At 38.8% G+C, this 20,498-nt stretch overlaps 1 protein-coding gene across 9 annotated transcripts in view; it reads left to right on the top strand.

Moving 5' to 3' along the window:
- The window catches only part of ST7 (suppression of tumorigenicity 7), a 307,476-nt gene that overhangs the window by 212,898 nt on the left and 74,080 nt on the right, over positions 1 to 20,498 (top strand). For all 9 annotated transcript variants that reach the window (XM_053662963.1, XM_053662965.1, XM_053662969.1 and 6 more), the window contains one exon: positions 19,430 to 19,544. In XM_053662963.1, coding sequence (XP_053518938.1) covers positions 19,430 to 19,544 — 115 coding nt within the window. The remainder of the gene's footprint in view (positions 1 to 19,429; positions 19,545 to 20,498) is intronic.

Below are 20,498 nucleotides of genomic sequence, written 5' to 3'. Positions count from 1 at the left end.
AAATGTGGTAAATTATTTAATAACATAAATAGCATAATATTTCACCAATGTAAATGTAAACAGAACTCAACAGCAGCATTAACAACCATTATTCCTCCCAAATTGAGGGGGAGGGTGTGTCTTATAGTCTGAAAAATATGGGTAGTCTTAGTCTCTAGTAGGCACCTTGCTAGACTCTCCCACCAGGAAAATGTTTACTGTTTAGGTAAAATAAAAGTCATTACCAATTTTCTGCTACTCCCAAATACTATTTGCTTCACCTTCCATATTCAGTTACTGTGTGCTCTAATGCCAAAATGTATGCAGAGTCTGTCCACCTCTTTTCAACTGCACTGCTGTGATGCCCATTCAGGTCACCATTTGTTGATCTCCAGGCTTTTTCTGTGGCCCTCTAGAGTCCCTTCTGCAGAAAGTAATCAAGTAACTTTTTAAAACTCAGATCAGAATTTGCCACTTTCAAATGTCAGTAACTCTGGTGTTCTCATGCATCCCTGATTACAGTCAGGGAAATTTATTTAGACCTTTCACTAAAGAATAAGAGTTCATTTTGTGCTGCTGCAACTGATTACATGTTCCTTTTCAAAAGAAAAAAATGTCACTCCTGCCTTGTACAGTTTCTTTTTTTAACCTTGCCTTCGGCTCTTCAGTAATGAAGAGACATTCATATCCAAATGCTCTGGGTTTAATTTAGTGGATTCTGGTAAAAACAACCCAAAGTAAATTCTCAGTCCAATTTGAAAGATTTAAGAGGAATAGTTGAGAGAAGTTGGAGACTGGATAAGTGTTTTATTTTTATTGTAACTTTCAGATGTTGAGTATTGTATGAGAGAGAGAGAGAGAGAACAGTAAAGAGAAGTCAGTCATAGATGACTTCTGGATTTCTTGCTAGGGAGCTAAGGAGATAATGGTATTATTATAGGGTTTGAGATTGTAATGTAACTAGCTGGTTTGGGTGGGGGTGGGTAAGCCAGGAGGAATTATTTCAATTTTAGATATGCTACTTTTGTAGTGCCTATGAGTCATCTAAGTGGAAATATACAGTAGGGAGAACCTAAGCTCAGGAGAGAAACCTAGGCTAAAGGAAGTTTTTGTTCAATAACTCTTAACAGCCATTCTACCCACATCCTGTGCTGTTTTCATTACAGGTATATATTTGTCTCCTTTTGTACCATTTTGCTGTCATTTCAAAAGTTTTGCAGGAGAGAAAGGAGGTAGACATGTTTGTTCAGTCTTGTTTTGATTTGTAAGTCATTGGCTGCGTTATTTTACTGCAGTGATGGGGATACATAAGGCTTGTAGAGACACAGGATAACTGGGACTGGACTGACTTAGACAACTGCTCTGGAAGGGTATCCATGAGGAGGTAACATTGTTGAGACCTGAAGATTAAGAGAGAGCCAGCTATGTGAAGATTAGGAGATGATTTCACAGAGGATGAGCTAATGCAGAGACCCTGAGACTAGAAAGAGTTTGGTAAATAAAGGGAAAGTCAGAATGAGATGAATTTGAAAAGGCAGGCAAGGCAGGAGCTCTGTCATTCTGGACTTTGAAGGAAATAGGAAGGAGTTTACATTTCATTCTAGGTACAGTGGGAAGCCATTAAAGTATGTGAAACAGAGAAGGAGTATAATCTAACATGTTTTTTTTTAAGAGTACTGGGTACATTGTTGAGAATGGAGGGCAAGAATGACAGTAAGGAGTCCAGGTAACAGCTCAGCTATAATAGTAATTCAGGCATGAACTGATGAGGGTGTGGAATTGGCAGTGGCAATGGAGAAGTAGATGGATTTGAGACATATTTGGATATAGGATCAACAGGATTTGACTATTGTAAATTCTATTGGCCCCATCTTTAAAACATATTTAGAATCCTATCACTTCTTACTATGTCCACGGCTAGCCTCTCAATCTAAAGTGTCATTATCTCATACTTGGGTTGTAATAACCTTCCAACTGGTTTCCCACTTCTACTCTTGTCTCCTTGCATCTATTTTTCATGAAGCAGCTAGAATGAGCCATTTAAAACATGTCTGACCATGTCTTTCTTTGGCTTAAAACCTCCCAGTGGTCTCTCATCTCAGAATTTAAACTCAAAAAGTGGCCCATAAGGCTCTATATAATCTAGCCCTTGTTTCTGCTATGTGTTCACTGTGCTCCAGCCATACTGGTCTTGCTGTTTGTTGAACCTGTCAAACTCACTCCCACCCTAGGGTCTTTGCGCTTGCTGGAGCCATTCCGTAAATCTTCCTCTTCTAGACATTCTGATGACATGCTCCCTCAACTGCTTCAGTTTCTGCTTAAATGTTATCTTTAGAATCTTTACAATATGTCTTCCCTATCCCACCTTCACTGACTGCTCTATTTAAAATTGCATCTGCCTGCCACAGGAGAATTCCCTAACATTGTTCTGTACATTATTTATTCTCCTTAGAATGAATCACCATTTGGTAGTCTGTATATTTACTTACCTGCTTATTTTCTCTCTTTCTTCACTACCTTTCAGGTAGGAAAGAATTTTTTTATCTGTTTACTACTTTATCTCAAGAGACATAGTAGCTTCTCAATAACCAATTGAAAAATTAATTACTGAATGTTTTGGCTGTGAAAAAAATAAATTATATAATCAAGGAAACCTAGGCATCCACAGGTTTCTATCCTGAGCAGCTTGGTGATGGTCATACTATTTATGCAAAAGAGGACAAGAAGAGGAACAGATTATTGTTGTAAAGCAGGGATTCTGTTTTGGCCATCATGTTTGAGGTGCCTATTTTACCTCTAGGTGGAGATTTCATAAAGACAATTGGAAATGTGTCTGGAACTCAGGGGTAAGGAGTTTGGGAGTTATCTGTTTATATGTAGGATATAAAGCTATGGCAAGGGAACATGGATCAGACTGAAAGTGACCAGAGGGGAGGAAGGAGGAAGAGGAGGGGATGGTGGAAAGGAGATGGTACTAGTCAAAGAGCATGTGTGAATGACTCATGGATGTGGACAATGGTGTGGGAATTGACTGTGGGAGCAGAGAGTGGGATGGGCAGAGGAGGGCAAAGGGGGAAAATTGAATAACTGTAATAACAATAAAAAAGGGTTAAAAATTAAGTGATAAATAAAAAAATAAATATAGTTGTGGTATTGAGATCATGTATGTAGAGATGTAGATATGGAAGAAAGAAAGTTAAAAAGTGAGCCCCAGGCCTGGCTGGTGTGGCTCAGTGGATTGAGCGGGGGCCTGCGAACCAGACAATCGCGGTTCAATCCCAGTCAGGGCACATACTGGGGTTGCAGGCAGGTTCCCTGCAGGCCGGTTCCCTGCAGGCCAGTTCCCAGCAGGGGACGCATGAGGGGCAGCCATACATTGATGTTTCTCTCCCTCTCTCCTTCCCTTCCCCTCTAAAGATAAATAAATAAAATCTTGATTAAAAAAAAAAAAGTGAGCCCCAGTGATCTCCAACATTGACAGGCTGGGTAGAGGACAAACATCTAATGACTTTTGAGAAGGAGCACTTGGAAAGCTTGGAGGACCACCAGAAGAGTGTGATATCATGGAAGCTAAAAGAAGAAAACAGTTTAACAGTAATGGCAGTGGCCTGGGAAAGATAAAGACAAAAAATAAGTGGAGAAGATAAGACAATTGTGGTCTTAGTGAAGTTAAAGAGGAAGTTTAGTGTGAATAATGGTGTAACAGAACTGGAGGTTGGTATATTATGGTCAGAGAGTTGTATATTTTAGATGGAACATGTTTAGATGTCAAGGTTCAGGTTTTGGCTGTGGCCTTGGGTTACCTAAGTATAGCAGAGGGACAGTGTTTTGCTTTGAAACAGTAAAGCAATCAAGAGTGTAGGATATTATATGGGATGTTTACATAGACTGTGATCATCTATGTAAGGGCAGCCCTTGAGGTTAAGAGTAAGAATATGGAGCAGGGTGCCAGAGTTGTCACTGTATGTTGGTCTGTTAACTGGGTAGAAAACATGGTCAAAGGAAGGGGACAATTATCAGAGCATTACGGCATGAACTTCGGAGGAGCAGAACTGCCTCTCAGGGGCTGAACAGTAATGGTTTCAGTATGCTTTGGAGAACTGGAAGAAGCCAGCCCTGCATCTAGCCTGGTAGGCTAGTTCCATGGGCAAGTTTAAGGGGTGCAGCAGAAGCAGTGAACTCAGGCTTGTATCCTGTGGATAATTTATGGATGTGTCGGGGAATTTGTATATCACAGAGCCCAGTTCTAGGAGAGTACTATGGAAAGACTGGAGGAGGAAAGAGAATATACAGAGGAGTATCAGGATGAATGTCAAAAGTACTGACCTTCTGCCCGTTGCTATAAAAGGATCTTTTGTAATAATTAACTTTTATAATGACCCTATTGTGAAATGCCTGCCAGGGTGAGCATTTATTAACTGTGCCCCAGATAACCAAATGAGTTAATCTTTTGAGTAGAGTTATTTACCATAACCCATGTGAATGTGGAAGGTATCTGCCAAATATACTTAGTGTTTTGGGCATAAAATGTCTTTTCTTACAGTAATTGTTGGCTGGTGTGCTTAGCCACTCATTGGGGCCACTCCCGGGACGGAAGAGTAATGCTCTGTCATCACAGAGGGAAGGTGCTTATTGTCCTATTTTCTGTTACCAGGACTGCTTCCGAGCCATTTGAAATACTCTTCAAATTGTTCACATTTGTTCATAATCTCAGGGCCAGGGCACTGTCCTAATTGAAGCTGTTTAAAGTGATAAAGCAAATGTTATATACAAAGTGTCAACCTTTCAGTTTTGAGGAGGGTATAAATCATTCTTTTCCCTGAGACAGGGTGAGGCTGATTTCTTCCCTGGTCTTTCCTCCACTTTCACCCTCGGGGTTCTTGAAGCTGTGGTTTACCATGGGGTTCAGATAGCAGATAAAACAATGGTGCTATGTCTTGAAATGAAGTAAAGAATTATTACTGAAGAGGGTAAAGGTTGAAGAAGGGAATCTTTGAAGATTTCTAAGTTCTGAGTGGGGTTGTGTTAGTTTTATCTGATTAGGTACATAAACTTATTAAGGAATGATTGAATAGCAAATGGAAGAGGAACCTCATTTTATACTGAAATGCAGAGCTTGCCTCATTTACTAAAAATTTTTCAGGAAAATTTCCTTCTCTGGAATGAAATGAGCATTATTTTGACAGGAAAAGTAGATGATTGTTTATCTAAGCTTCTAGCTTTTTGATTCTTCCTGCAATATAAAACTGTCATTGAATGATCCACCATTATGCCTACAACTATTAGTTATCTCTTTGGTTGTCAGTGATGGATATATTTACATTATGTGCTCAGTTTAGTGAAGGACTGGTTAACTTGTAATTTAACTGTCCATATAGGTCATATATGGATCATGTTACTTTTCAATAGATGCAGCTTAATATTTTCCATTAGATTAGCCCTGAAAATGATATTTTTTAAAGATTTTATTTGTTTATTTTTAGAGAGAAGGGAAGGAGGGAGAAAGAGGAGGAGAGAAACATCAGTGTGTGGTTGCCTCTTATGTAGCCTCCATGAGTGGCCTGGCCTACAACCTAAGTATGTGTCCTGACTGGGAATCAAACCAGTGACCCTTTGGTTTGCAGGCTGTCACTCAGACCACTGAGCCACACCAGCCAGGGCACATTTTCTTATTATTGTATACTTAAGCCTCCCGGGACTGCATTTTATATAGTTCTCTGTGTGAATGGAACTCTCGTGGTTCAATGAGGACTTGGATAAACAATTCATTCTTTCCTTTCATGTCCCTTAGTGTCAGTAAAAATCACTGACAAAATAATAACCATACAATAGAGTGTCTTTTCTATTTTCTGTTTATGCTTTTATTTGAATTATAATTAAATAATGTCAAACTTGCAACCATAATAAAATAGTATCTGCTGTTTGAATATAATACAGGCCAAATTCTGTAAACTTTAATTAGGCCAAGCTTGCATTGACCTCAGTAGGAATCTGGCTGAGGATCTCTTTTAATTACCTCTTCCTTAAAATATGTAAGAATTTTCACATTGCTTTTCTCACTCAAGGAACAAGGCATGGATAGCTAAACTAATAACATGTTTAAATAGATACAAACATAACTTGAAAGGTTTAAACAGTTGTTTTCATCTATAAGTCAGCTGAGAAAAAGCATATATACTGTAGTTTTAAATTATGTCTGTAGAGTATTTCAGATCCATTGAATTAACTCTCCTTTTTTTTTTCAATTTGAGCTCATAAATGTTAACCTCAGAAGTGCCTCAAATTCTTCCATTGAAATAAACTTGAACTGACAATAGCCAGATGATGTAAAATTGAAACTGAAATTCTATCCTTTGCCCATCCCATGATCTTCCCCATAGGTATTAGAGGAATTATAGGAGACTTAATGTTTTCATTGTATGTGATCTGTAATACTTAGACAAAATGGGGCATATAAATTTCTTATTGCCTGGAGAAAGCAATTACCAATTTGGAGAAGATAGCTGGCAGTAAACAACAGAACTATGCTAGACAGTGAGCAAATTTAAACATATATTTAGGGTGACTTGGCTTATAGAAAACAGGCTTTTATATTTATCATATGCCTTCATTCAAGTTTCTTAATAGAAAGGGCAATTATGTCACCAAGTCATTTTATGTGTTATTTTAGAATAGATAAATAAATTGAAATATGCTATATTGTACAACTAAAACCAAAAAGGGAACTGGGCACACACAGCAAAACAAACAATAGCACTATGAAAATGTAGTAAACATATATTACTGTTATTATGTAAAGATAATGAAACCCCCATGTTATGTTTGGGTGCACTGTGAGCTGGGAGTTATTCTTATTTTGCAGACAAAAAAAGTCAGTTCACCTGGTGCTAAGAAACTCCACGTCCCTGGATGTATCAACTCAGATCCATCTGATTCCAAAGATGGTGGTGCTCTTGACTTCTATATGTACCACTTCTCTAGCCTCCCCCGTGCCTTCTCTTTTATCTTTAAGTCAGTGCACCACAGGAATCTTTGAAGTGGTCCTGGAGAGGAAGCAAGAAGGAATTTTATGACAGAACAGTTTTCTTATTAGGTAGTCATGTCTCAGCCCAATCTTAAAGGAACTTACCTTACAGTCAGTTTAATCCTGAAGATTCCTTCAAGATGAAGCAATAGCTTTTATAATTCTTCTCGCCACATCTGTCAGCAAATCTGCTGTCTATAACTCAGGTGGAGAAGAGTGGCTAAGCTGTGGTTCATCTGAGATTAGCAATTATTATCTTGATATCATTACAGAGTTCATGTGCAGTGTATTAAAATCTATAAAGTCAAATTAGTTTTTAAGGAAATTCTCTAGATGTTGTTCAGTCAGACTTTGACCTATTTTTAAAGACTCTGACAATACTTTAAGGAGCTACAGTCAAAGACCCAAAGGGAAAGTATTTTGTCTGAAAAGGCATTTAGAAAATAGGAAAACAAATCAAAATCTAAGTGATGAAAAATTGAAGTCTTCATTACTTGAGAAATTACAAATGAAAAGTACATCTAATGGACATCCTATGTTTGAGGAAGCACTTTAAAATATATATATAATAACATATTAAAAACAGCCCCACTTCCCACAATTAGTAATAAATAGTAATAAATTGGGAATTAACTAAAATTCTTGTCATCTTTGTTTATCTTCTTTACTGAAAAGAAGTAAAACAGAGATTTCTAGTCAAGATAGAGGCATAGGTAAACACAGCTCACCTCCTTACACAACCATAGCAAAAATTACACATAGACTACAAAACAAATATCACCCAGAATCATCAGAAAATCAAGTTGTACAGAAATCCAACAACCAAAGAATAAAAGAAGCCACTTCCATTCAGATGGGTAGGAGGGGTAGAGACACAGAAGTGTAGGTAGAGATGCGGAGACATGTGGAAAGGTTGAGAGGCATGGGGATATGGAACAAGAAGCCCCACACCCACGTGTGGTGGATAAAACTCAGGAGGATACCTCAGGAGCGAGGGTTTGCAGCCTCACACCAGACTATCCAGCCCAGGGTTCCAGTGTCAGGAAAGTAAGTCCCCATAACTTCTGGCTATAAAATCCAGTCAAGACTGGGGCAGTAGAAGAAACTGCGGGATTCTCAGAAGTCTTCTCTTAAAGGACCCACAACAGACTTAGGACTTATGCAGACTTACTCCTTCAGAGCTTCAATACCAGGGCACAGCTAGAAGGGCATCAGTGGCAAACAAGGAGAAATTGAAGTGTCTGAAATCAGGGAAAGTGCTGTGGGACAGTTTCCAACTGGACAAAACTTTAGAGGCCAGGCAGAGGCATTGTACTCTTTCTGAGTCCTTCCTCAACAGAGCCACAAAGCAGTGACAATATATCAGAGGCTCTATCAACCTGGTTCACACAGGTTGCCCCATCATGGAAATTACCTCAGGCTCCACCCCACCCATTTTACCAATGTGCTTTTTTTCTACAATAGGCCATGTTACTAAGACAGGGAGTCAGAGCAGCTCTATCTAATATAGAAACAAACAATGGGAAGCTGCCAAATTGAAGAGACAAAGAAATATGACCCAAATGAAAGAACAGAACACAATTCCAGAGAAAGAACTAAATGAACCAGAGATATGGTTGAACTCTGCATATGAACCAACCTCTCAGATGCAGAGTTCAAAACACTGGTTATTAGAATGCTCAAGGAACTCATTGAGTACCTCAATAGTTTAAAAAAGACCCAGGCTAAATGAAGGTTACACTAAGTGAAATAAAGAAAAAGTTACAGGAAACCAACAGTAGAGTAAATGAAACTGAGAATCAAATCAATGATTTGGAACATAAGGAAGAAAAAAAAACATTCAATCAGAAGAGCAAGGAGAAAAATAAATCCAAACCAACAAGGACAGGCTAAGGAGCCTCTGGGAAAACTTCAAATGTACCATCATTCAAATTATAGGGGTGTCAAAAGGAAAAGAGAAATAACAAGAAATTGAGAACTTACTAGGAAAAATAATGAAAGAAAACTTCCATAATTTAGTGAAGGAAACAAACATGCTAGTTTAGGAAGCACAGAGAGTCCCAAATAAGATAGATGCAAAAAGGCCCACACTAAGGCACATCGTAATTAAAATGCCAAAGGTTAAAGATAAAGAGAGAATTTTTAAAGCAGCAAGATAAAAGCAGAGTTACCTACAAAGGAGTTCCCATAAGACTGTCAGCTAATTTCTCAAAAGAAATTTTGCAGGCTAGAAAGGACTGGCAAGAAGTATTCAAAGTATATGAAAAGCAAGGATTTACAACCTAGAGCACTCTATCCAGCAAAGCTATCATTTAGAATGGAAGGGCAGAGAAACTGCTTCCCAGACAAGGTAAAGCTAAAGGAATTCATCATTAAACCACTATTATATGAAATCTTAAAAGGACTTATTTAAGGAAAGGAACATTATGAGCATTAAAATGGCAATAAACTCAAAACTATCAATAATTAAACCTAAAAAGCAAACTAAACAAGCAGAATAGAAACAGAATCATAGATATGGAGATCATTTTGAAGGGTTAGCAGTTGGGGAGGAGGTGGGAGAGAATGAGGGAGAAGATGCAAGGATTATGAAGTACAAATTGGTAGGCACAGAATAGACAGGAGAATGTTAAGAACAGTATGGGAAATAGAGTAGCTAAAGAACTTATATATATGCATGGTCCATGGATATGAACTAAGGGGATGGATTGCCAGAGGGAATTGGGGGATACAGTGTGGAGGGGGACAAAGGGGAAAAACTTGGGAAAACTATAATAGCATAATCAATAAAATATATTAAAAAATAATATAAAGCCATAGCCCCCATGCAACCACCACTTATACCCTTTATCTCCCTTGAGGTAAGACCAAATTGGTATTTTCTTTTCTAGAATAAATACCCATAAACAGTTAGTAGAATTGTTTTGTAAGCATTTTAACATTTAATGGAATTGCATAATATTCTACAATGTATTTCTGTATTTTTTTTCACTCAAAATTGCTTGATATTTGTCTACATTAAGATATATGAAGCTGAACTTCCGGCCAAGATGGAGGTGTAGGTGGAAACACTGTGCCTCCTCGCACAACCAAGTTTAAAGACAACAAAGTTTTAGTAACAAAAATGCAACCAAAACATAGAAAATTGAACTGTACAGAAGTCCAACAACAATGATCCATTCAGCTAGACCAGTAAGAGGGGCGGAGTCAGCAGCTGGTGGAGCAGGTCACGCAGGAAAAAGTGGCCAGACTGACCCAGGAGTGCAGGTGGCGGTTGGCGGATCCCAGGCATGGGGTGGCAATGGGTGAACCAGTGGGGCCACAAGGCGGCTGGCTGACCGCAGTCACACATTCACACTCAGATAAACCAGGTGAAGGAGCGAGCAGTGACACAGACCACACAGGCTAGGGCCCCATTGATGGGAATTAAAGCCTAAAAGCACCAATTGGAAAAACTTTCGGGGTTGAGGTGTGGGGAGAAGCTCCCAGGCTCACAGAGAGTTTGTTGGAGAGACCCACAGGGTCCTGTAGGGTGCACAGGCCCATACACTCAGGAGCCAACACCAGGGGGGCCCAGTTTGCTTGCAGGAAGCAGCAGAGGGGACCAAAATCCTAAAGAGAGTGGAAAAAATGCCATTGCCCCTCACTGACCCTGCCCCCCACATACAGCATCACAAACCAGTGACTGGGTCACCCCGCCCTGGTGAACACCTAAGGCTCCACCCTTCATACATAACAAGAGCAAACAGACCAAAACATTATTGCTCAAGAAGAACAGCTCAAGGCCCCAGAGCCAATACTTCTAAGCAACCAAGACATAGCCAACCTATCAGATGCACAGTTCAAAACACTGGTGATCAGGATGCTCACAGAACTGGGTGATTTTAGTCACAAATTAGAGGAACAAATGGAGGCTAAACTAATTGAAATAAAAGGAAATGCACAGGAAACCAATAGTAATGGAAAGGAAACTGGGACTCAAATCAATGGAGTGGGCCAGAAGGAATAAAAAAATGACCAAACAGAAAAGAATGAAGAAGCAAGAATTTTAAAAAATGAGGAGAGGCTTAGGAACCTCCAGGACATCTTTAAATGTTCCGACATCCGAATTATAGGGGTACCAGGAGGGGAGGAGGAAGAGCAACAAATGGAAAACTTATTTAAACAAATAATAAAGGAGAACTTCCCCAATCTGACAAAAGCAATAGACTTCCAGAAATCCAGGAAGCTCAGAGAGTCCAAAAGAAGTTGGACCCAAGAAGGAACACACCAAGGGACATCATCATTACATTAGCCAAGATTAAAATGGAGAGAATCCTAGAAGCAGCAAGAGACAGTCACCTACAAAGGAGTTCCCATCAGACTGTCAGCTGATTTCTCAAAAGAGACCTTACAGGCAAGAAGGGGCTAGAAAGAAGTATTCCAAGTCATGAAATCCAAAGACCTACAACCAAGATTGATCTATCCAGCAAAGCTTTCATTTAGAATGGAAGGGCAGATAAAGTGCTTCTCAGATAGGATCAAGTTCAAGGAGTTCATCATCACCAAGCCCTTATTATATGAAATGTTAAAGGGACTTATCTATGAAAAAGAAGATAAAAAAGATGAACAGTGAAAGGACAGCAAACTCACAGTTATTAAGAACCACACCTAAAACAAAAGCAAACTAAGAGGACAGCTAGATCAGGAGCAGAACCATAGAAATGGAGATTACATGGAGGGTTAGCAACAGGGAAGTGGGAGGAGGAGAAGGGGGGCAGAAGGTACAGAGAATAAGTAGCATAGATGGTAGGTAGAAAATAGACGGGGAGGGCAAGAATAGTATGGGAAGTATAGAATCTAAAGAACTTGTGACACATGGGCATAAACTAAAGGGGGGAATGGTGGGAGAGGGGGTATGCAGAGTGGAGGGGAATGAAGTGGGGAAATAAAACAACTGTAATGGCATAATCAAAATATATTTTTTGAAGTCTAAAAAAAGATATATGAAGCTTAACTTTGTCCTTTTGCCTGCTAAGTTGCATTTTGTCATAAGCATATACCTCATTGATCTATTCATTGCACTGTTTATGACAGTACTCCCCATCTTGTGTGGATATCCCAATATAAGACTCTTCAGAAACCTTTGTGAATGTTCTCAGGAATAGAGGTGGAGAAAAAGTGTTAGGTTATAGGGTAGGTCTTTTTCAATTTTTCCATGGCCTGCCAAACCAAATGTTTATAAGATATGTATGATTTTCAAATTATCGCTATGAAACTCTTCTTATAAAAACTTGAAAAAAATCTATTCCTGTTAACAAGGGGTTGGCAACCTAAGGCCTACAGGCCAACTCTTGGCTCCAGCCTGTTTTTTTTTTTGTAAGTAAAATCTTGTTGTTGTTGTTTTTAATTTTCACCCAAGAACATTTTTTTCATTGCTTTTAGAGAAAGAGAAGGGGAGAGAGAAACATCTATGTAGGAGGGAAGCATCGATTGATTGCCTCCTGGACACACCCAGACTGGGGATTGTGTAGCTGGACTAGTGAACAAACCTGCAAACTTTTGGTGTATAGGATGACATTCCAACCAATTGAGCCACACCGACCAGGGCTGTAAATAACGTTTTATTGGAACATTTATGTACAGTTTATGGCTATTTTCACACTGCAGTGTCAGATTTGAGTAGTTGCAAAAGAGACCATATAGGTGGCAAAGCCAAAAATAATTTACTCTCTGGCTCTTTACAGAAAAAAAAAATTGCTGACCCTTATAATAGTAGTATCACCTGCTATAACTCTGTTTAATTATTTTTGTTTTGCTTATTATATTATCTAATATTCAGCCACATAAATAAACAAGATGATTTCAGAATGTGATAGAAGTGATGGAAAATGGTGGTGTGGGTGGGGTGACCACATTAGAGAGGGTGACAGAGGAAGAGTCTGAAAAGGCATCACATGAGCTGAGAACCAGAAGATGAGGAAAGCAAAGCTCAGAGAGTGTAAGTAATTTGTACAAAATCGCACAGGTAGTAATTGGCAGGAATAACTCTAAAAATAGGGCTCTTTTCTCAGCTGTCTTCATGCAGTCTTATAAACACTATACGAATCAGATATGTAACTGTAGGAGAAACATAAATAAAGTGGTTTAGTTCTTCTGGACCTGGCAAGCCTGAGACTGGGGTTCTAATATGTTGAAATTTGGAATCAGAACTGATGAATGCATTTGAATCATAGTCCCATAGCTGACTTTGGCTGAATCACTTGCATTTTCAGCCTTCATTGTTTTTTGGTGGAGCAAGGGTGGGAGGGACTGAGTCTGTAAACTGAGGAGGGTGTTTGGATGATCTCCATGGGCTCTGCTGGCTCTCACTTTCATGATGCTCTGACTTGAGGAGGTGGCGTTTGATCTGGGCTTTGGTGGGTGGGGTAATTTTGACAGGCTGCCTTATAAATGAAGGAAAAAGGAATTCCAGGTGGTGAGAATATTTTGAGCAAAAACACAGTGGCTAATAACTAGAGGAAGAATTCTGGGAATGATGGATAATAGTCTAGTCCAAAAAGGCTAGAATTTTAATCTTGTAGAAGACAGAAGAGGCAAGAAGCATCTGTCACTGAACTGAGGGAGGGCCTAAGAATTTTTTCAAGGAGCTGGGGAGTTTTCCCCTGGAATTACAGGACTGGAAACATTCTGGGCCTTTTTTTTTAATCCCTGTTCATTGACTGGCTTCTCTCTATATGAATAGTTTCAGTGATGGAGACTTCTTTAGACAATCTATTCCATTTTTAGGCAGCTCTAAATAAGAAAATTCTTCCTTACTTTAAGTCAGAGCTGATGGGTTCTAGTTGTACCTTTTCCAAGGTATAGAGTGTGGAAGGTCATTGGAAGATTTTACAGGGTAGAGGAACAAGTTCAGGGATATGTAATACAAAGGCCTGAGGTAGGCCTGTGGTAGCACACATATAATATGTACCCCAAAGGAAGATAACTTTAAAAAACCATTCCATTCATGACAAATGTATTGAGCACCTATGATGGGTCAGCTGGTGACCAAGAATCTACTGATAAAAAAGATGCATGGCTAACGAAATAATCAGCAAATGAAAAGGGAGCCAATCATATGAGGAAACATATTTGTCAATGATACCTCAGACAAGGGTTTGATCTCCAAAATATATAAAGAACTCATGACTCAACACCAGAAAGACAAACAATTCAATTAAAAAATGGGCAAAGGACCTGTACAGACACTTATCCAAGGAGGACATACAGAGGGCCCACGGACATATGAAAGAATACTCAGCAACACTAGCTGTCAGAGAGATGCAAAGTAAAACCACAATGAGATACCATTTCATGCTGGTCAGAATGGCCATTATTAACAAATCAACAACTAACAAGTGCTGGCAAGGTTGTAGAGAAAAAGGAACCCTAGTACACTGTGGGTGGGAATGCAGACTGGTGCAGCCACTATGGAAAACAGTATGGAATTTCCTCAAAAAGCTAAAAATGGAACTGCGTTTTGACCCAGCTATTCCACTGCTGGAATTATAACCTAAGAGCCCTGAAACACCAATTCAGAAGACTGTATGTAGCACAATGTTCATAGCAGTGTTATTTACAATAGCCAGGTGCTGGAAGCAACCTAAGTGCCCATCAGTAAATGAGTGAATCAAAAAACTATGGTACATTTACACAATGGAATACTGCTCAGCAGAAAGAAAGGAGGATTTCCTACCCTTCCTGACAGCGTGAATGGAACTGGAGAAGAATATTATGCCAAGTGAAATAAGCCAGGCAGTGAAAGACAAATACCATATGGTGTCATTTATAAGTGGAACCTAATGAACAAAACAAACAAAAGAGCAAAGTAGAACCAAAGACAAGGAAATGAACAAATTCCCAGTGACTAGAAGGGAGGAGGGAGAAAGATAATGGGAAAGAAGGAGAAGAGTCTAGTCAAGAAACATGTATAAAGGACCCATGGACATGAACAAACAGGGTGAGGATTGACTGTGGAAGTTCAGGTTGGGTGAGTTGGGGGAGAGCAATAGGGGAAAATTGGGGTAACTGTAAATGACCAATAATTTAAAAAATTATTTGCTCAGGAAGTCAAAAAAGAGAAAAAAAAATTTCTGTTCTCACAGTCTTCCCAGGTTCAAGGGAAAGACAATAGGCCATTGTGACAGGGACTCTGGGAATTTGGAGCAGGAGTACTTAACCTGGCAGATGGAGGCAAGAGGCCAGGAGTCAAAGGGCAGGTTCCTGGAAGTTGAAAAGCTGGCCAGATAGAGTAAGGAGGCAGAGGGAGAGTACTCAGGGGGGAAGGGAGTGTGGAGATAGAAACATGAGTGAATGTGGTCTGTGTGAGGAACTGAAAGCTGTTTTGTGGTGGGAGCCTGGTATGTATATAGTAAAGTGGCTACAAACAAGGCAGGCACAGTAGACAGGGACTTGTCATAGGGGCTGTGTTTGCTATGCTGAGCATTTTATATCCTCAATTTGATGAGAGGTCAATATTCTTACATGTAGTCTTTCCTCCCCAATTTATAGAATGTGCATATACTTCTTTAAAAATATTAGAACATATGGAAAAATGAAAAAAGAAATAAAACTCACCTTTAATCTCACTAACAGAAATAACCACTGTTAAAACATTTGGTTCATTCTTACCAAGTGTATTTCTATACATATATATTTTAAAAAGCATGATCTAATTGTGCAATATAATTTGCATTCTGCTTTTTCTAATGTAATTTTGTATGTCAGCATTTTGCAGGCCGTGCCGTTAAAAATTATTTCTACATATAATAGCCCAAAAGATGACTATATCTCATACTTAAATGCCTCATAATGGGTTAAATTTTAAGTTCCTTGCATTTTTCACTATTATAATGTTTTAATAAGCAGCCTTATTTGTAAATTTGTATTCACATCTGCCCATTTCCTTGGTCCAGCCATGTCCGTGGTTGCCTTTTAAGCAGGGGTGTGATGGACTCCAGTGTGTATATGTGAAAACCTGTTATGACAGTAAGGTGAAGAGTGATTTGGAAAGAGGTGATCCAGCCCTGGCTGGTGTGGCTCAGTGGTTGAGTGCTGGCCTGCAAATCAAAATCGCCAGTTTGATTCCCAGTCGGACCATGCCTGGGTTGCAGGCCAGTTTCCAAAAGGGGCATGTGAGAGGCAACCATATATTAATGTTTATCTCCTTCTCTTTCTTCCTCTCCTCCCCTCTCTAAAAAATAAATAAATATCTTTTAAAAAAATGAAAGAAAGATGATCCAGAGGCAAGCAGAGCAGTTTAGACTAAATATGAGGGCATAAACTGAGGTATTAGTCATAGGGTCAGAGAAAAGAGAAGATGGTAATGATTATTGACCATCACGTTTGCTCGTTTATTGTGTGCATAACAGCTTTCTGTGAACCTGATGAAAGCTATTGGCAATTTTTATATATTCAGTTGTTTAGGGACCTCTAAGGTGGCTGCATTGGGCAGGGTGAAGAGGATTAATGATTTTCTTCTCCGAGGTTGGAAATACCAAGGGTAAAGAACAGATTTGGCTAGGGGAGGGGGAATTTATGAGCTTAGTATTAAGTGTACCAGGTAAAACTGTAAGGGAGATAATTTATAAACTGACCTAATATATTCACTGAGGAGGTAGGTCAAAACAGGATGTGAGGATGGGGGAGCTACCCCCACAAAAACAGTAGTATTGAGACTCTGGACACAAAAGTAATCCTATAGATTAGGGTGTTAATGAGAAGAGTTCTTGGGACATAACTGGGAGACAACTTACTCGTAAGGAACAGACAAGTAGAAACCTGAGAAGGAGCTAGGAGATAAGTAAGAAGAAAACCAGAAGAGAATGGTGTCCAGGAAGCCAAGAAAGACAAGAGTTTCAAGGAAAAAGTCAAACTTTCGAATATTGCAGAGGTCAAGTATGAAAAGGACTGGAGGGTGCCCATGGAGCAATTTAAGTCACCTGTAAATGTGGGACAAGCTGATCCAGAGGAATTGTGGGGCTGGAAGGCAGATTGTAGGTATGTGGTGAGGAGTAAAGAGGGCTGAGGGAGTAGTGTTCGTGGGTTTTTTTTTTCTGAGACAGATTGATGTGAAAGACTAGAGAGGACAAGGTTAATAGCTGGAGTGAGACAGGGCAGCAGAAATATCACTAGTTCTTCTTGTTTCTTAAACAAGGAAAGCTAGATTTCCAAATTGTCATATGACTTCAATTGCCTCCCCAACATTTGCTATTTACCATGATTCAAGTCCTTTAGTTGGTGATTTTTTTGGAGGGGCGCATAATATACTCTGTCCAAGCTTCCAGTGAAAGCACAGCTACCCTAGCTCCTTGAATCTTTCTTCAAATTCTGTTTCAACAAGCTGAGACTCCCACATTTGTTCATACAGTCTCACTGGATTTTAATAAGACAGCCTCTCAGTTTTTAACCTTTGACATACTAATACTTAGAATTGCAGTTTAAACATGCAGAATATGACTTGTATCCTTGACTTTTGACCTTTACCTGAAGAACTGGTCAAAAGTGGTAAATGTTTAAATGTTGCAGTTTAGAGAATATCTTTACTGTGTTGCTAAATGCTGAATGAGAGAGAGCTTTCATTCTAACAAGTACTAATTAGGAGGAAAAAATCAAAGGATGATGTCAACCAGAATCAAAGTATACCAGAACAAGAAATACTTTGATTGGTTACAGAACATCAACAATGTGTGGTATAGTCTTATTTACTTCCTTTACTAGCAATAGAAATACCGCATGCTGTTTCTAGGGGGTTCAGTCTCATTGAACACATAATCATTTTGATAGATGTTTTTTGTTGGTAATGCAATACTCTTTGGGGCTACAGAAAATTATTTTTAGAGCTATGCTAAATGATTCTTGGCTTTAAAAAAGAACCACATGGCAAATGTTTCTAATGTAAGAAGTGGATTGTCAATGAAGTGTATCCAGCGGTTTCTTACTTAAGGGTGAATTAGCCTATTTTTGAGTATTATTTCTCTCAGCACAATTGCTTCAATGATGTTGATGTCAAAAAGTTATCACTTTTTTTTACAGGTTATTGTGTTATAATAGAAAACAGTTATCCATATAGGAGATTAAGTAGATGATATATACGCATACATTACATATATATATATATATATAATTTTTCTCTAGAAAGAACCAGGTTATCTTTCCCCCTTACGATGAGATTTATCTTTCAGATAAAGATTTTACTCTGAAATCTTAGTTCTTTCTTATTTTTCTTTGCTTTCCAGTGAAGTTCAGTATTATATATATATTTTAAAAAAACTGCCTAGAACCTTAAGGCCATTCATTTCTTTAATCATTCTTTCACTATTCTTAACTCTCTTGCTCCTTCAGTTTTCATCAAATCTAGTGCAGTCTGCCCAAGCTCAGCCTAACTCATTTGACATCTTTGCTAGTGGACCTGGACTGCTGTCAGCTGAAACTCAACAGTCATGCCAATTGTAGCCTCTCTAAATTCATCATCTCCAATTTCTTAGGCCCTCAAGATGGCCTTGGCCAAGATTCCTTAACTCTTTTGCTAAGCAGTTCCCCTCCTTTGTGGCCATTTTGCACTTATACCCCCCATCTTCAAAACACCTCCCTGCCACCTCTTCCCTCAGACTCAGAAATTGATCTTGATTCCTGTTTTGTTGAGGGTACCAGACAGGACTGCTGCACATCCAGTCCCTTTACTACCACCTCCCAGCACTACCTACATATTTTTCTTAATCCATATCACCTTTATTTTCCTGCTTTTTCTCCTTAATTTTGTCACCAGGCTGCTTGAAAGAGCAGTGCAGGGTTGTCAAACTCATTTTCACTGGGGGCCACATCAGCCTCGTGGTTGCCTTCAAAGGGTTGAATGTAATTTCAACTCCCTGACAGTTAAGGAGTAGTTACATTTATACAGTCCTAAATTATTTCAGCCCTTTCAAGGCAACTGAGAGACTGATGTGGCCTTCGGTGAAAAGGAGTTTGACACTCCTGAAGTAGTGCCTGCCCACTTCCCCTTCTCTTCTCCAGCTTCCATCCAAACTGTTCTTGGTGATGTTGAATTGTTAACACCTGAGAGAGAGTTGTCACCCTTCACCTTATTTGGCCTCTTTGGTATTTCAAGATTACTGAGCACTACCTGTAAGCATCTTTCTCAGTTTTTATGAAATCCCCTTTCTTTTGGATTTTCTCCCACCTTAGGTTCTCACAAATTCAAAGTTGTCATTTTTCCAAAATAGCAGGAAAATGTAAACAGTTCATGATTTAAAAAATAATAAGTGGTGTGGCTACTTATAATTCAGTATTAACTGTACTTCTAAAATTATATTATATTTATATTACATAAATATATTGTGATTCAGTATTAGTTATACTTTTAATGAGAAGTATAGATTACTCATTTCTTGGTTTCTTCTTTCCTAGTTAATGAAGGAGTTCCCCTTGCTGAGCATGTTCAACATCCATGAAAACCTTTTAGAAGCCCTTCTAGAACTACAAGCATATGCTGATGTTCAGGCAGTCTTAGCAAAGTATGATGGTAAGTGTTTGTATATTTTTATCTATTTGAGTACTCCTCTTTTTGATATATTTTAATGATTAGATTGGAAGGATCATTTTAAATAGCATAGCACTTTGATAACTATTCTCTTTGAGAATTGTCATCAACAGTTTTATGATAGCATTTATAGAGTCTTGAAATGTAAAGGTTAGTGGGAACCGGAAATGTTGAGTGTCCCATGCCACGTTCCTTCCCTTCCCTCTCAGCAGGTTCCTCTCATACTGTCCCTGTCAACAAGTTTTGTGCATGTTCGCTTTATTACCTCAGGAATAAAAAACCCTCAGAATCCCTGCAGGCAGTGTGGGCCCTGCTGGGACAGCAGTGACTGAGCTGCTGCTGTGAACCCCACAAGTGTTGACTGACTACTACCTATTGGTCATATTGATCCTTTAAAGCAGTTTTGAACAACTACCATGCTCCAGCCCTTGTGACAACGCAGTAAATATTTGAAGATAAAATTATGTCCCCTCATCCTAGGTCTTCTCCTTATTAGCAGAATTCCCACATTTCTTTACATGAGGGGCTTTGAAGTCTCTTAGTCATTCTGGTTACTCACCCATGAGCTTATTTCATTTTGCCTGTTCTTAATAAACCAGAAAAATAAACTGACACAGCCTAGAGATTTGAAAACTCTTCTACTTATATTGCCATTTTCTGTGAATCACTATTTGATCAGTTGTACAAAAGTTATTTATGTATTACCTTCCATGATGTGGCTACTAAATCTCTGCAGAATTTCATACTATTCTACCTTATTTCATTAATTCTTTCTCCTAAATAAACGTGTTTGTTTATAAAATGGATGTTAGTGAGTGATTACTTATATTACAAAATCATTTTGTACTTTATAAAATATTATTTCTTTAGTAAGCATTGTTAGTATATTTAATGAATTATTCAGGTCAAAATTTCCAGGAATTTGTCAGACATATA

Source organism: Artibeus jamaicensis, unplaced genomic scaffold (genome assembly GCF_021234435.1).
Source record: "Artibeus jamaicensis isolate MK-2021 breed Jamaican fruit bat unplaced genomic scaffold, CSHL_Jam_final contig_311, whole genome shotgun sequence".
NCBI lineage: Eukaryota > Metazoa > Chordata > Mammalia > Chiroptera > Phyllostomidae > Artibeus > Artibeus jamaicensis.
The sequence above is the reverse complement of the archived record's forward strand: the minus strand, read 5'-3'. Positions and strand labels throughout refer to the sequence as shown.